The sequence below is a fragment of the Lepisosteus oculatus genome, chromosome 6, assembly GCF_040954835.1.
Source record: "Lepisosteus oculatus isolate fLepOcu1 chromosome 6, fLepOcu1.hap2, whole genome shotgun sequence".
Lineage (NCBI taxonomy): Eukaryota > Metazoa > Chordata > Actinopteri > Semionotiformes > Lepisosteidae > Lepisosteus > Lepisosteus oculatus.
Window position 1 is genome coordinate 35,435,240 of NC_090701.1, and position 17,274 is coordinate 35,452,513.

Below are 17,274 nucleotides of genomic sequence, written 5' to 3' on the forward strand. Positions count from 1 at the left end.
CAGCACACATGTAGAAATGTGGTTTCAGCTTTAACCAAAATGGCTGTCTGTCCAAATTTTGTGCTTACATTTCGAACCTTCTCTGTATTTTTAACCACTAAAATATAAATATGGTTTCAATATGTGGAGTATGAAATGCAGGCCACTAAGGTTCCCATACAGTAGTTAAGTAAATATTATACAAGCCTAATTTTCCCACTTATTATGAAACCCGATGTGGTTGAGAATACTCCCTCAATAAGTTATTTATAATGTTCACCATTTGTGATCTCTTATAATTACAATATAATTATTCTCTGTACATTTAAATGGTACTGTGTATTGGAACTTTCAAGGTAAACTGCAAAAGCATCCATATTTCCCATACACATGACTAAATTACATTTTATTTCCTCTACATTTGCATTTGAAGGCAAACGTGCTTAAGCAATTTAAATTAGAACTGATCAAAATCATACTTGAGATTACATTTCCAAAGAAATGAAGCAGTTATGCAATATGGATAGTCAGATCATACATACAGAATAGAGACTACAAATACAGACATTACCAAAGCAATAATACAGTATTTGCAAAGTGGTCCAAAGAATCATTTAAGCCTCTTGGCTTTAAAGATTGTAATCCGTGTGTGCAACAGATTTATCATATAAACAGAAGATTGTGTTCTCTGCTGAGGGCTGGCAATTTTACATTTTCAGTCTCAAAAAACATGAAAGGATGCCACAGTGTGTCTTGATTCTACGTAATGGGTAGCAACTGGTGAGCCCAAACTCTGTCTCTGAACGCATTGTTCTTAAATTCTGTATCTTAACTTAAATTTTCCAAAACAGCAGGCAGCTGAACATGCTGTTTGCCCTTGACTTTGAAGCAGTCGAAAAGAAATAGTGGACATTCCCATTTCAACATTTTAAAGATACCTTTATATTTTCTGCACACTGGTAATTGAACATTTAGGTTTACAATATTACAAGCATCATCTGTTTTCCCTTTTCTATAAATATTGTTCTTAGTGTTAAATAGTGTTTACTAGATTTTCTAATGCACATTTTCTAATTTCTGTTGGAGGCTGTGGAACTTTTCATGGTATGCACAAAATTAATGTACGTTCTGTCCTTTACAGGCTTGAAAACCATTGTAGGTGCTCTGATACAGTCTGTGAAAAAACTGGCAGATGTGATGATTCTGACAGTGTTTTGCCTCAGTGTATTTGCCCTTATTGGACTCCAGCTCTTCATGGGTAACCTTCGGCAAAAATGTGTCCAAAATATTACAGACTGCTATCATAACACATCGACTAATGGCACTAACTATTACTGCAAAAATAAGACCTGGCCCTCTTACCAAGACTTCATTTCTGATGAAGGTAAGTAGTTCTTGATTATAATTCAGTGATTTACAACCAGATGTCTTAGTATCCCTAAAATATCCTAGATGTCCTCATAAAATATCCAGGAAGTCATCAAATAAAAAGGGAAAATTTGTCATTCAAGGTCTAGTACAGTAATACTCTCACAGAATGATTCTTCCCTGACAATGCTTATTGTGACTTTGTGATCTTAGAGATCTGCTTTTAATAATCTATAATTAATCAGGAAATAGATGGATTGATGGCCCCTATTAAATAACATTGGATATATATAAACAGATTTTCAAGGAAAAAATAAAAAGGAATTATATTTAACTAACTTGAAACAGAAAAAACATTAATGTTGTACTGCTATACAGTATGTGGATGTGAGTGTTGTATTGTTTTCTAACTAAGGCCATCCTCTAGAGATGATTGCTCAGCCTAACGGCTGATTACAATATTAAATGAAATTGGTGTCTGCCACCTGTATTCTACCCCAAAAATAAAAATGCAGTGAAAAAATCACCCATATACATGTTAGTTAACATATTGTGTGCATGTCAAATTAACACAACTCATATTTAAATTGATGATGGAAGAATTCACATACAGTATGTTGCATTTGCCTAGAATTGCATATGAAACACAAATCAGTTTATGTCTTGTAAAACTAAGAAACAAGAAAGCCTCTGTGCCTTCCATAGTGAAGCAACAATTATTGACTGATGTGTGTAAAGAGTCATCAGGTATGTTTCTAGCTATAATGTTCCAGCAGGCTGTTGCAAACTCGATCAGATGTCCAGCAAAACATATTAGTGCACGTCATTGATAGGGCACGTTCTGGATGTCCAAATGTAACAGCACCAGCACTACTCAGATCATGGTCACACTCCTCCTTAAGGACTTTCAGACAACAGTTATGAGAACATCTGAAGATTACATGAACATCATACACTTGACTGACTGAGTTGTGACTTTATGTACACACACTTTGTGTTGCTGTGGGGGAAAAAAACCTAGAACTCAGAGACCTATGTGATTGAGGTGTTGTGTTATGCTTAATCTTCGAATTGGGTCATTCGCTGAAAAAAGTAACTTGTCTGGGGGCAGTTTACCAACATGGTATATTATGCTTTTGCTCGGTACACAAGCAGAATTAAATCTAGCAATAATAAAAATATACAACTTTGTGGATGTGAATGTGAAGTACTGTAGCTCTAAAAGGCATCTAAATAGGCTTCCAATTGTGTTTTACACATAGAAAGACAAAATTAACAGCTGTGGACATCTGTTTTATTATTATTATGCCTAGTCAGCATGACATAACTTTGACCAGTGAAAGACCACAACCTTAAAAAACACCATAACACTGAAAGCTGCTTCTTAATGTAGATGATATCTACAGTATGTCATACTGTGATTTTTTCTACTATGCCCACTTTCTGAAGCTAGTAGAAATTACTGTCATACATGCATCAAATTTTATTTTGTGCCTTACTAAGTACTTGTGATAATTCTTAATTGTGTGACATTTATATTTGGGTTTAATAGAGTAGTGGAAGTGGACCTTATAGAATTCAGTAATGAACAACAGAAGAAAATAAATGATATTGGATTAACAGATTGTCAACAATAAGGACAAACATTTCATGGCAGGTATTTACTGCATAGATTGCTTATAAGCAAAAGCTGAACATTGTAAATAAAGGTCCCAGAATAGTATTGTAATGCAATACTGTGCAATAACAACAAATATTTATCAACCATTACTTACTACTTTTTGGTACTAGTCTGACTCCAAATGCTCTCTTAAAATCACTTTCAGTGTCAGTACAGGGTAAGAACAAAGTGACTTTCAGTGAGATTTTCATATTTCACTGTTGCTTAGATTTAATATAAATATGCCTCCCTCTAAGAGGAAAACATGCGATTACCAATCTATGAGATTAAATGTTTTTAAAACTGAAATGCAACTTCTATATAATCCCAATGCACTTCTGTTTTAAGAGATTTCCTGTTGTAATGAGGGAGCCTGTGTATCACCATGCTGCAATGAAAACTGAATGTTTGTTGTCACTGGAAGAATTCATGTGTATTATATAATGACTAAAGCCTACAGTATATTGTTGAGCATTAGGGTGGGGCAGAGGGTTATCAAAGCAGTTTTGGTATTAAAACCATCGAACTGTGTCGGCATAAAACAAAATTAAATCAATTCAAAAAATAAAACTCATCAAGAAGCTTAGCCTTCTTAACTAACATTCATTCCTAGAGAGAAATGGCTCCAACAGTGTCGGATAGGTCTGTTGGATGACCCATTTACAGTAGTAATAAATCTTCACCAATTTACAGTGAACTTATTAATAGTGATTGGGGTGCTCAGAGAATGAAGGACACTGGCTGGTAGTAATCAGGCTCTGCTAGGAGAGGTAGAAGATCAATGTAATATAGGAAGAGAAGATCTGTTCATGTACAGTAGCTACACCATTTGAGACAGGCACGTACATTAGAGTGAATTTTGCTGCAATTACTAGGGCAGCGCTCATGAGCTACTGAGCATGCTATAATGCTTATTTACTGCCCTGCCAAAGGGGAGTATTTTCAAATATTATTTTTTACCTGAATAGCTTAATTGCCTGGCATTATACTGCAAGTCTAAAAAGCAACATACAGTAGGGTTTCAATGAGTGTCAATATACTGTATTTCACTTACCACAATATATGAAAAAACAACTGAAAATCAATTTGATAGACCTTCCCTCTATCCATCCCATTAATGTTCATGCAGCTTCAGGACCACAAAGAACATTGACCACATTTCTGAAAAACTGTCCATGATGCAAGTCTCTTATCTCTCCTCTCGCAGTCTAACACCTCACACTCCTTCAGTGTTGGACTATACAATCTAAAACAAATGACGTTGAATAGCAGTTTTCAGTCTCAATTGAGTAGTAGCATAACGGAGAACATTTAAGGCCATGCTGAAAACAGGAATGCCGACAGCTGAAGACAGTTAGGGAATATTGCCAAAGTACTCTCAAACTCTCTTAAATCCAGTCGCCTATAAGTACTTAACCACTGGAGAGGGACAGAGTGAAACTGAAATCTTGTGAAAATGAGGGAAGATAAAATGAGTGCTCTGTCTACTTAGGAAAGAGGGGAGAGGGATGGACAACAAATTTCTCACATTAGTAATCTCAATCTCAGATTATATACAGTCTTTTAATTTGAAAGTGCAGTCCTAATGCTTTAATGAGTTACCTGAAAACCTGCAGTGTACAGTACAGTACATCAACAACAGATTAATTCAGTTTCCATTTTATGGATGGCTTGTGTGACGTTATTTTGGTTCATATTACCCCTCAGGGCACTTATTATCTCAACGATGCCATTACCACTAACATTTAAGTAAATACAGGTTATTTGTAAGGGGCTTCTTTCAAAGGTTTAAAATATTTCCAGTTATGTGCCTTTTAATGAAAGTTGCCTCTATTTGTACTGTGAATGTGTCATTTTTGCAATTTGATAATAGTTTGCTGCTGATAATGTTAAAGGGAACGTACAAATTAAGGAAACACAAATCTGTTTTCTTTTAAGCTTGAAATATGATGATGCAGAGACCAATTTAATTGAAACTACAGTTTGTTACTGTACATACACTTCAGAGTTTCTTTCTCCAATCTTTTCTTTTCTTTTCTCCAATCTCAAGGAAGAAACACAAAAGGAATATCCACCATATTGCTTATACAGTAAACCCCTTACCATTAAAACTGTTATCAAGCAAGTTTGCTGGGACAGCTGGTACATGAAATGCATTAAAGTATTAATTTTGTTTTATTTTTCCACGTTTTAGAAAACTATTATAAACTCGAAGGAGCAAAGGATCCCTTATTATGTGGAAATGGGTCTGATGCTGGGTGAGTAACTGACCTGTGTCTGTTTTTAGCTTGTTTTATGCAGCTATGTTGTCATCTGCTTCCTACAATAAATCAATTCATTTAGGCTTAGACACTGAAAGAGAGTCCAGATGGAGGAATGTCCTGAATGCTTTAGCTGTTAACCTCGAAGTAAAGTCCACTGAGCTAACCTAATGATTGACTCAGATGGGTTATTCATGGATTATATCCCATGTAGTGTCACAAAATAAACAGATCACCATGCATACGTTGGATTTGAAAGTCTGAGACATAATAGGCCAGACACAAATATAGACAGTAGGGCATACGTTGCTGAATAAATACAGTTGGAAATTTTCACTTTCAGCTTTTTTCCTGGTTTGTAAATACAATATATTATGATTTTTTTCTGTGGGTTATTTTTATTCTCTGTGCTTTCTCCCAAGCATGTCAACAACATCAAAGATTTTCCTTGTCTTGAAAATGACAAGGTGTGTCTGTGATTCTAAGACTTGGCTTATGTGAAACATTCACTTGGATGTTGTAATAGGAGGTGTGACCTAAACATCATTTACAGGTCACTTAAAATGTGGCAGTAGACAAGTGTTGGTGAAGTCAGGCGGTCAGAGATATCATATAAGCACCAATGTCATTATTGTTCTTCTAGCTGGCCTCTTTTATCTGAGTTTTTCAGTAGTTTGTAAGAGACCCCTGTTTGGTTTTGTTCACTCTATTTATGGTACATGAGTTATGAAATACAGTAGTTGCCACCCGAAGAAAACTTCATTGATCCCAATTACTTTCTGTTTAATTATAATTACAGTAGATGTAGAAGTACTGTAGATGTGAGATATTTCTAAGTATAGAAACTTGTGATATTTCTAAGTTTCATTCTGTTTGGTATTTCTGGTGTTGCTTTCAGGTTTTACTTTTCACTCTTTAATTAAACAAATTTGAAAATACGTTGTTTTCCCCATTCTTTTTCAAAATGGGGAATTCTTTTTCAAAATAAAGGAGTATATTTTCCAATGCTGTAAAGCCTGTTATGTATTCGGTATGTATTTGGGCCACTTTTCCCTGTGGTTTAAGGTAATGCAGTGTTTGTGAACAGTAGAATGGTAATTACAAATAGTACGGGAATACATAGAAAATCGTTTTCCGTTAGGAGCAGGGGCAAACAGCAGACAAGAGGCAGTTTTCATTCCGATGTGTCTACCCTGGGGATTCAGCTTCAGTAAAAAGTAGAGCTGCTGCTCATGGCGTTGACCAGCATGGGCCCAGCAGATAGTGTTACATTGGCATCAATAACTCACAGATTCCTATAACTGCTTTCGAGCCCTCGTAGAGCTAACCCCATTTCAGTTCATCTACTGTAGTACAGTTAATACTGTATGACTGCTCAAGCCAGAGGTCATTGCTCCTGGCTAAGAATGTCAAGTTCCAGTATCTTATTGGAAATAATATTTAAAGAAATAATGATATTTTGAAACAGCATCATATGCTATGCTTATATCTGTGCTTCCATGAATTGATGGTTACACCAGAAATATAATTTATAGACAGTATGACAACCTACTAACAACCAACTGGAGGCACTTACAGTACACTCCAGGCAGTATAACTCGTGCTCTCTTTTAAGCACTTCCATGGCTGATATAAGGTTGTGTACTCAGTTCTGGCCTCGTGTCTTGTTTATGAAATTGGAAAAACATATTTCAACTTTAGATAGACCTCTGTGCCTTACAGGAGAGTTAGCACTCACTGGAGTAGAGGTGTGCCTTTCCATGATGATACTATACAGTAAGTTCACAAGCACCTGATAAGTAAACTAACATGGTCAACTCAAACTCATCCAACACCTGCAATTCTTACTCATGTGAAGAAGCATTGCACAACTGTAGGAATCCCTACCACTGTGGTCTAGTTGTATAAGCATATGTTTGAATCCCTAACATCTGAGATCACTTAGCCTGCCTTTAACTTTGTGATATACTGTATAGTTTTTATAAAATTAAAATTCATTTTTAAATCGTGTGTTGTGGTGATAGGTCATATTGTCCCTGCAAACTCCTAATAGTGTTGAGGAAGCATTTACTGTATATTCATCTTATAGCCAATAGGAGTTCTTTTTATCTTATTGTGCTTCTGCAAGATCACTTGGCTCCACTGAATGCAGTTTACATTAATCAAATGTGTATATAAAGCATACCCCTGTTGTTAATGAGAAGGAAAACACTTTGGCTACTGTACTTGAAACAGAGGCAAGTTAATGTTACTTAGCAATAGGTAAATCAGTGTATGATATCAGTGTACATTCAATTCCTGATTAACCATTTCACAGAAAAACCTATTGAACTTTTTGGAAACACCAGCATTCTCACTATAAATCAGTATTTGATTTTTGTTACAGATCCTCTTCATCAGTAATCCCATAAACCCAACAGCTTTTGAAACTAGCATGAGTGGATGATGCTTATGTTTTCAGGGCAAATTCCAGGATTTTATTGAACTAAATTCCCATCTGTATCAATGTTTAATGCCAAGAGGGACTGTGTAGACAAGCCTTTTTGTTTTTTTTATTATAAATAAGGGACACATGACATGAACTGTAAATGTTCATCTGAAAAGGTCAATCTCAAAGACTAAGAGTAAGATACTGTACATGACACAAGCAGTCAATATATAGACCTGTCTGTTTAATCCCTGAATTAATTTACTTTAAATTATATCAGTACTGCTATTTTGTATAATTTTACATACTCCTGAAATTATTTTAAAATAATTTAATTATTTTTTAATTGTACATGGCATTATAATTTTTTCAAATGTATGTACACTTTAGTACCCAAATAAAAAAATATATATAAGAGCACTACAATCTCCAATCAAAATACTCCTCTGACATTACACAGCACAAGATTGCTGTGTGTCCTGTATTTTCTATTTAACATGATTCAAATGTCCTTTCTGACACTTGTTGCATTATTTGCAATCTGAAATGTGTTTATGTGTGATTGTCCAGCTCTCACAATACAGTATGTTAGAAATTGTTTTCCTAATCTACTGTAAGTGGCACCTGAACACATTTTTTTCCCTGTAAAAGACACAGATCCATTTTGGTATGAATTCCTGCAGTAGGATTAAGAGCTATGACTCCAATATAAACTGCAGTTAGCAGTTTAAGTGTGTTTGCTTCTGATGTGTGATTCTGAGAAAACAGGAGAATCCAATTACAAGCAGCAAAACCTTTCCTGTTTCGGTCCCTGATGTTGCTGGTCTGGTTGCAGTGCTCAATAATGGTTTAGCTCCTATCCTAAAAGAGTCAACATCTCTGCGGCTAAGGATCTGCGCCTGTGACTGGAAGGTTGCAGGTTCAAATCCCGTGGCCGGCAGAGGAATCCTACTCCGTTGGGCCCCTGAGCAAGGCCCTTAACCCTAACTGCTCCAGGGGCGCCGTACAATGGCAGACCCTGCACTCTGACCCCAAGCTTCTCTCCCTGTCTCTGTGTCTGTGTCTCCATGGAGAAAAGCTGGGGTATGCGAAAAGACGCATTCCTAATGCAAGAAATTGTATAGGGCTAATAAAGAAACAATGGGAAAATACATCTAAATAATCTTTTGAACCTGCTTTTGTAAGAAGGGGCCCCTTTTGTGTAAACCTCTGAAAATGTGAAGCAATTCTTTAAACAGTGTTTCTTCTAACATCTGCCTGCAGCCAGCTGTAGATAAAGAGTGTATCTGGCAGTTTCATGGGGTGATAACAAGGCTTCCAGCTCAGAGACAAGCTTGTGCTTACCGTAGATAAAACGTTCTATTCAGAAAAGATGGGTTATCATAAAGAATACATTGAATGCCAATAAATACTGTAAGGAATGTTTTGCATTGTAAATCAGTTGTAATCATTGTAATCAAATTTATTTTTGTCTTCTTTAATCTAGAAAGGAAATTCTTAGAACTACAAATCTGCAATTAAATACTGTATTTAAAATCTATTGTAGTCCATCCTTAAATGTCTTGAATAATGGTTTGCAGTAATTGGTATATTGTGTCTTTCTAAATAAATAAAAAAATCCAAAATACATCAATTTTTCTCTTTTAATGTTTTGTATTAAAATCAATGTTCTGTTTTTACTATTTTTAACTATGTATACAATATATGCTATACTCACTGTCAGGCACAACTAGGATTAAGTCTATAGACAAAAACACAAGACAAAAAATCTACAGTACAGTATGTTATATCTGGTGCATATAATATCCTCACAGATTTAATAGTTATCATGTTACCAAGTGTATTCACCTTAAAATAATTAATCAAATTCATATAATTTAACTTTCATGGTAAATTCCAAAATATCTTTTAAGATATTGAGCCAGGCTCAATATCAACAGCTCACATTTATTTCTTCTGAACACTTGTTTATAGTTTCAGATCAGTCAGGATGGAGATTTAAAAACAATCTGTAAGCAATGTACTACATATAAAATAAGTTTGAAGAATAATAGACAAAATCTGGTATATATATACAATTTACTATCTTAACGAATTTTTAATTTTAGATGTTAAAATTTTAACGTGTGTTGTTCATTATGTTTGTCTGTTTTAACATGCATACTGTATATTGTATATCTTTTTCTACAGAGTTTCACTGAAACAAATAGAGCCTTGCAGACAAGACTAATATTTAGCTTCCTGAATCACAGAAAGGATTTCCCTACTTTAGTCACATTTGTAAGCTCTTTTTCCTCTTCACTAATGGGTTTGTTAATGGTGGTTCGGACCTTAAAAGCAAAGTGAGGATTATTTTCTCTCTCCCTTTGAGAATGGCTTCATACACTCAGGCATGAGGTTACACGGTAACCCATTGTCAGAATGATACATAACATATGAACTAGTACAAATTAGATTTTGTTTCAAGAGATTTGAAGGGTTTTGATATAGATATAGATATAGATATTTTTGATAAAAATGTACCCATTGTGGTTAGGTTTAACTTTTGCTACCTACATTTCTGCACAAAACAATCTATAGCTGCATGTGACAGTTAGAATGGTTTATTCAGAACTATAATTCTGTTTCTTGCTCTACTAGAAATAAAGTATTAGGCAGGTTAAAATGGGAAATATATTAGTGTGGAGTGCTGCACCACATTCCATATTAAAATCTTTGGAGTGTGAACAACGACAAAAAAAATCTATCAGTGTTTCCAAGTGACTGAAACAATTAAGTTATGATACAACAGAAATGCCTTTTTTTGAGATTTTCGGGATTATACTTTAAACAAAAACTGCATCTTTGAGGGTGTGCCAAAACCATTTTACAGAATATTTTACTCAGATCATAGAATGAAATAAAAAAGATCCATCAACCTTGATAAGCCTGGATCAATACACAAACAAGATAACTCATGCATCACAGTGGTGAGCAGAGTTTGCATGTAAATGCATTGATTTAAGCCTTTATTTAGCCAAATAAGTCAATTAACATCAGGTTTTTGTTAAAAGTACAGGCTAAAAGAGGGGTAGCTTATGTGCTCTATGATTTTAGGGCATAAAAATGGAATAAACAAAATAAATATGAATCATCCACCAACCTGCACTAACAAAAGCAGTGTTTATCTTCTTCATATTTTCCACTTCTGCTGTGACACACCTTTTTAAACCTCCTTTTGTGACATTTAAACAAACAAGGGAGCTTCCTTTCAAAATGAAGTGTTATTTATTAAGCATGTGGTGATATCACTTGATAATATTATCACATTATTAGTTGTGAAATAACAAAACAGAAAAAATATTTAAATGTACAGTTTTCTTTGATAGCTCAGCAAATCTGAAATCCTTAGATTATAGTCTAAATGATTTTTGCAACCAAGAAGATTTAGTGTACAGCTGTTTACCACTTGGCAGTCATGGTAGTCTTTCATGTTTTATTCTTACAACATATCCATGCAAGTTAAAACCTTAGATGGACAATCAGTCAGATAAAAAAATGTTATGAATATTTTGTATAGCTGCTTCGTATCTTTCACGAACTAGAAAGTAATTAATTGAAATCAATCCATTTTGGTGAATTGTACCATAATAGAAGACATTAACAAAGAAAGATTACAACTGACAAAGGTATCTTCTTCCAAAACCTGGCCTCCAATTCTTAGCACTTGTTTATGATACGAAAGTCTGTTCTCAGTTCTGAGATTAGTTGTCTTTCATTCCAATTAATGTCATTGGGTCTTACTTTTCATTTATATTTTGAAGTAGCAGCCTTGATTGACTGTGTCTGCTCATTGTAAATTCCTCTAAATATTTTTAATTCCAAATAAATTCTGTTAATCTGTTTACATGTGACATGTGACTGTCTTAACAGTGGGATTGCACTAAAACGCCAAATATTTTTGTAGTCTCTGTCTTATACATTAGAACATACTCTAACTAAAGCAGTTACTCCCACGTGAGGTGCATTTTATGAAGATGTTGATTCTTCATTCAAAATGGGAATCAATTAATAACCACCACGGGTTACCACATGGTCGTAAATAAATATAATTCCAGTCTCTGTTTAAATAAAACAATGTCCCTTTTGGCAATCTGACATGTGACAAACTGTAAATGTCATATGTACAGGAAAATAGGTTAAATTTAGTAAAATTTAACTTAATAGTATATAAAAATGCAATGGATTGAATTAAAAGGCCTAACTAAATTGCCAGTGTGTGGCGAAGAAAGTACATGTCTAGATGATACAGAAAAGAGTAGCTTTAAGTACTAAACTGAAGAAAGGCAGTTGGGTGTGGTTATGTAGTGGTAGAGTAAATTTGTCCTTATCTACAGTATAGAAAAGTTTGGTCTGCTTGCTTTTTATTTCCAAAATGCTTACTTTAGTCATCCAAATGGATGCTGTACATTGGTGGTGGTGGAGGGGAGTGGAGCTCCATTACCTGTAAAGCACTTTGAGTGGAGTGTCCATAAAAGCACTATACAAGTGTAAGCAATGATTATTATTATTGTTATTAAATTAGGACTGAAAGTCTATTTTACTGTTATAATACATATGGTTAAAAAATGTAACAGGATTCTTGTATTTGTGTGGGCCTTGTAATTGGTATTGACTGGAAAGGGAATTTTTAATGGACTTTTAACAGATGGAAAGAACTAATTGAAAAAAATCCTGTAGGCTTAGTGAGCGATAATATATACTGCAGATATTATTAGGGATTTTCTCTGCTAGCTAATTGCTCCATACAAATTATACAATACAAATGTAAACACATTTTGTTGTGTATGGGTCTTTGAGTATACATGTACAGATTCAATTCAATTTAAGATAGTTAAATGATAACAGCTGGAATATTTATCAAAGTAAGAAATAAATGAAAATATATTAATTTAACTTACATGTTGTTTTCATTACATTTTGTTGTCTAATAAAACATTAGCTGTCTGTGTAGACAAAGGCAGGCTTTGCATGCACTCCAACCAATCCTGCGTTACCTGCCTTTGCTGTGTGAATGTGAGATAGCATGCACAAAACAAACAATGTTGTACAAGTAAAAAATGTACTGTATGTGTCAGACAAAAGCCTCTTAGAAGAAATGCAGCAATTCTTGAAGTGTCCATGGAAAAAACAGGTGCTTTGGAGGATTGTGACACTTCAGTAGAAAAGGATGTGGTATTTCCCAACAAGAAATTTCGCACCAGGCATTGATTGAGCACTCAGATGTCAAAAATGTTCACCTTTGTACCAGAATACGAACATCAGCATGTTCACCCAGAGATCATATGTTGTGCTGTTCTTTAGTTTTATCCTTGTGGAATACAGATGGAAATACGCCAGAGAACAAGAGAGCAACAGATCTTGTGTTACATTTAATACAATACAATATATTCTTGGTACTCAGCAGGTGCAGGAAGCTTACATAAAAAGCACCTAGTGACTTGCATTTTTACCCATTTCTATAGCTGGGCATGTTACTGGAGCCATTTTGAGTGAAGTACTGTACAATACTTAAAAGTACAACAGGTATCCTACACCTGGTATTTGGACTAGCAATGTTCCAGTTTCAAGTCTAGAACCATAACCATTTAAAATCCAATCAGATGAGCATAACTAGAATTTTAGTATATGAGATTACATCGTTTTGCGTTGGAAAGAGATGTTTTACTTCTTTAGGTTAAGGTTTTGGACATAAATCATCATTGGATAGTCTTCTAGTACAGACATACTGTATCCAGTGGGCTTTTCTGAAAAATTAATCCATTACAGTCACAAGGCACTTGTGTAAGGGATTGCTTTTTAAAATATATCAAATATGGGGAAATTGCTTTAAAGTGGTAATGCATAGCTTTACATCATAACTATATATAGGAATACACTGCATCCTACCATATATACAGTATCATTGTAACTGATGATACTGAATTTTAATTATTTTTAACAGTGGAATCATATTTGGAGCAACAATTTATTTAGGGTTAGGTACATACTTACGACAGTACAGATTCCTATACAGTGCCATTGCCATTGAAAACAAAAGATCATTGTCTTGATTGATCAAAACAAACATTCAGACCTGAACATCTGGGTCACTTGTGAATTCTGTTCTATTCTTTGTTGTTTGCACATAGTGGTAGACCCAAGTTTCATCACATGTTACTGTGTTAAAAATTCATTACCCTCAATTTGAAATGTGTTGGACAAAATGTGCACAACCTCAATCTGTTTGTTTTTTTTTGGCCTTTGGATATGGTGGGACCCATCTGCTGTGGTTCCTTCTTTGTACAGATCACTGGAGTTGTTGCCATGTTTGAATCTCAGTACCCCTGTGAGAGAATTTTGTTAATTATTTTCAGGATTTAAATGTCCAGTATAAATCTCACTCAATGCAGTATATAGTACATTCAACATAAATAAACTTATAGAAATCAGTCAATGTTAAAGTATCTCACAGAAACTTTAATATTTTGTGTTTTATATACAGTATATATACAGTATACACAGTTATATACAGTAAGTACTGTACATGTTAATTGCAGGGGTTTGGAACAAGCTACCCAGCAATGTTACAGCAATCTATACCCTAACTTTATTCACCACAGGGGTCATACAATTAGAAGAGAACCACAAAGATTTGTATTATAAACAATGCTCTTCCAGATTCACATCAGTTAATTTTGCTAATTGATATATTAAGCCAACTGGATAACTTTTTAGCCTTTGAACCAAAACTTTCTGTGTTTAAAGCACGGTTCCTTTAAACTGTTTCACCAATTCTCTATTGACTTACTACCTATCTTAATCAAACCACTTCTCTACTGACTGACAGTACTGTCTTATTATTCCATCCTATTTCTTTTAAGTTCAGCCTTATTCATTCATATTCTCAGATGAACAGATGAAATCAATCCAGGTATTTCCTCTGGTGAGGGCTCTTACAAACTGAGTAAAAAAGCTGTTGTAAACTATGATTGTCATTTCAATTTAGTTGCTGATCCTGATGTTTTTTTCCAATCTATGTGAGGACATTCCCTATAACGAATTCTTACTTTACATATCCATACACTACATTCCTGATATTATTATGTAAGAATTGCAATAATGTCTGAATTTGGTGGTTGTAGCATTCACGTCATACTGCTTCTTTTGATGTTTTTTAGTCTGACATAGATTCTGAGGACCCTGATTCCTCGAAAGAGCTGCACCTCTTTTCCATCTTGTTTCTGTCTATGCTAAAAACTACATATTTATTAACGTTTTTTTCGCCACCAACATCTCTGTTAACCTTGTTTACTTAGTTCAACTGCATCATAATTTCTCCTAATACGGTAGAATCCATTTTTTACATTTACTTCATCATACACCTTTCATTGGGATGTACTGTAAGTACTTAATTATCTGGTCTTTTGCTGTTTTGTTTTTTTCTCTGCATGCTCTTTAATAATAATAATAATAATTACTTACACTTATATAGCGCTTTTCTGGACACTCCACTCAAAGCGCTTTACAGGTAATGGGGACTCCCCTCCACCACCACCAATGTGCAGCATCCACCTGGATGATGCGACGGCAGCCATAGTGTGCCAGAACGCTCACCACACATCAGCTATCAGTGGGGAGGAGAGCAGAGTAATGTAGCCAATTCATAGAGGGGGATTATTAGGAGGCCATGATTGGTAACACCTGCTTAGCTTCAGTGGGTTGCCAGTTGTGAGTTCCAGGGTGATATGGCTGCTGGCAATTTTTTGTTTCCAATTCTTTGTTTCTACCAATTCACTCTGTGTACCTCCCTTACAATTATTTTAGATTCCTCTGCTTTCCATTTTAGTTTTAATGTTTTCTGATTTATCCTAGTTACTTGCTCTAAGTCTTCTGGTTCCCATCTTGTTGAAATGTAGACCATTTGTACAGATACATTTTTTGCTGTATAAACGTTTCCAGTAATGAATAAAGCTGAAGCATTCCACAGAACTCAATATTCTGAGACATGTGTATAGAAAAGTGCTGTTTATATCAAGTAATAGGTTTATTCCATGCTGAAAAAAAGAAGAAAGAGAACACAACGTTTCGGCCGTGGAGCCTTCTTCAGGTGAAGAACCTGAAGAAGGCTCCACAGCCGAAACGTTGTGTTCTCTTTCTTTTTTTTTCAGCATGGAATAAACCTATTACTTGTTCCTTTGCAGCCTACGCATGCTGACGCAGCTACCCCCCTGTGTATATCAATGCTGTTTGTCCTGACATGACAACAATTGGAACTTCATCAGTATTTGCTAAGAACTTAGAACTTGTCTACTCCTTGGAGAGTGTTAACCAGCTCCGCGAGACAGCACAATGTTGTTGATTCAGGGTCTTTGATAAGTACCTCACATACAGTATTTTCTTTTGCTTTTTGTGCTACTAGCAGCGGTTGATATTGTTGTGGAAGGTGTCTGAACTTCAGTACCTGTGAATGTACTGTCCTGGGGGCTGCTGTCTTGATTGTCCAAGTCTTGGATGTCTGTTTCAAAGTTCTGGAGTGGAGCGCATCAGGATTATGGAGTGGAGCATAAATTTGATGATGTGATGCTACAAGTATATGGAGATGGTAGGATAGGCTGCTCTGTTTTATTTCCCTTTGAGTAGAAGAGACTTCTCATCCTTCTGCCTCTATTGGTTGTTCTTTAGACAATTTGGGGAGCCTACCACTATGTGGGATTTACTAGGTCCTACTTGTCATGATAGATTCTCAGTGAGACATCTGTTGTGTGGCAAAAGCATACACTGGTTTCCCTTGTTGCATTTTATGAATAAATCTGTTGTTCTTAACAATTGACTTAAAGAACTGTTAAAAAAGGTACATTTTAACAACTGCATTTTGATAGATAAAAAGACATAGAACAATAGTAAGATTGGTTAGATCACTTCAGTATCTTTTTATTCATATAATATACTAGTCTCTACATATCTGTACTGTACTGATGTGAGTGTATCACTAAACAAAGTCACCAGAACTATAAGTATTAACATAATTTGATTAACTAAGATGGCAGCAAAACACGATTTAACCTATTTACTCTTACTAACATTACATGAGAACTGCTAGTTAGGCCTATCTCATGAAAACTTTGATTTTATTATATGATTTTAAAATGCATAATGTATCATTGAAGTTACTAGTATTTACATACAATAGACAAGAAAGGAAACTACGTGGAAATCTGATATGAAGATAATGACATTAAAACTACATTACCTGCCATGCCCTCTATGGAATATTATTATCGGAAGCAGAAAGAGAGGGAAAACAGTCCACAGCACTCTAGAGATGTAGAAGGAAACAATCTCCATGGGCAACAGCCTCCTGGATACTGTTGCTATAGAAACTTTAAGTACTTTTATCCTCACAGTGACCTTGTGTTTCTATTAGCTTACTGCATAATATTAACTCATAGTCTTCTTATCTTTCGCTATACTGCCCTAGGGATGAGGTCAAAGGTTTGCTGTACACTGGACTATATTTATAATAGGTAGCAAAATATGCCATGTTCAAAAGCTTGTTG

General features: G+C 35.0%; 1 protein-coding gene across 1 annotated transcript in view; it reads left to right on the forward strand.

The window, feature by feature from the left end:
• The window catches only part of scn5lab (sodium channel, voltage gated, type V-like, alpha b), a 210,889-nt gene that overhangs the window by 64,962 nt on the left and 128,653 nt on the right, over positions 1–17,274 (forward strand). Inside the window, exons 7-8 of the mRNA XM_069191224.1 lie at positions 1,121–1,363; positions 5,202–5,265. Coding sequence (XP_069047325.1) covers positions 1,121–1,363; positions 5,202–5,265 — 307 coding nt within the window. The remainder of the gene's footprint in view (positions 1–1,120; positions 1,364–5,201; positions 5,266–17,274) is intronic.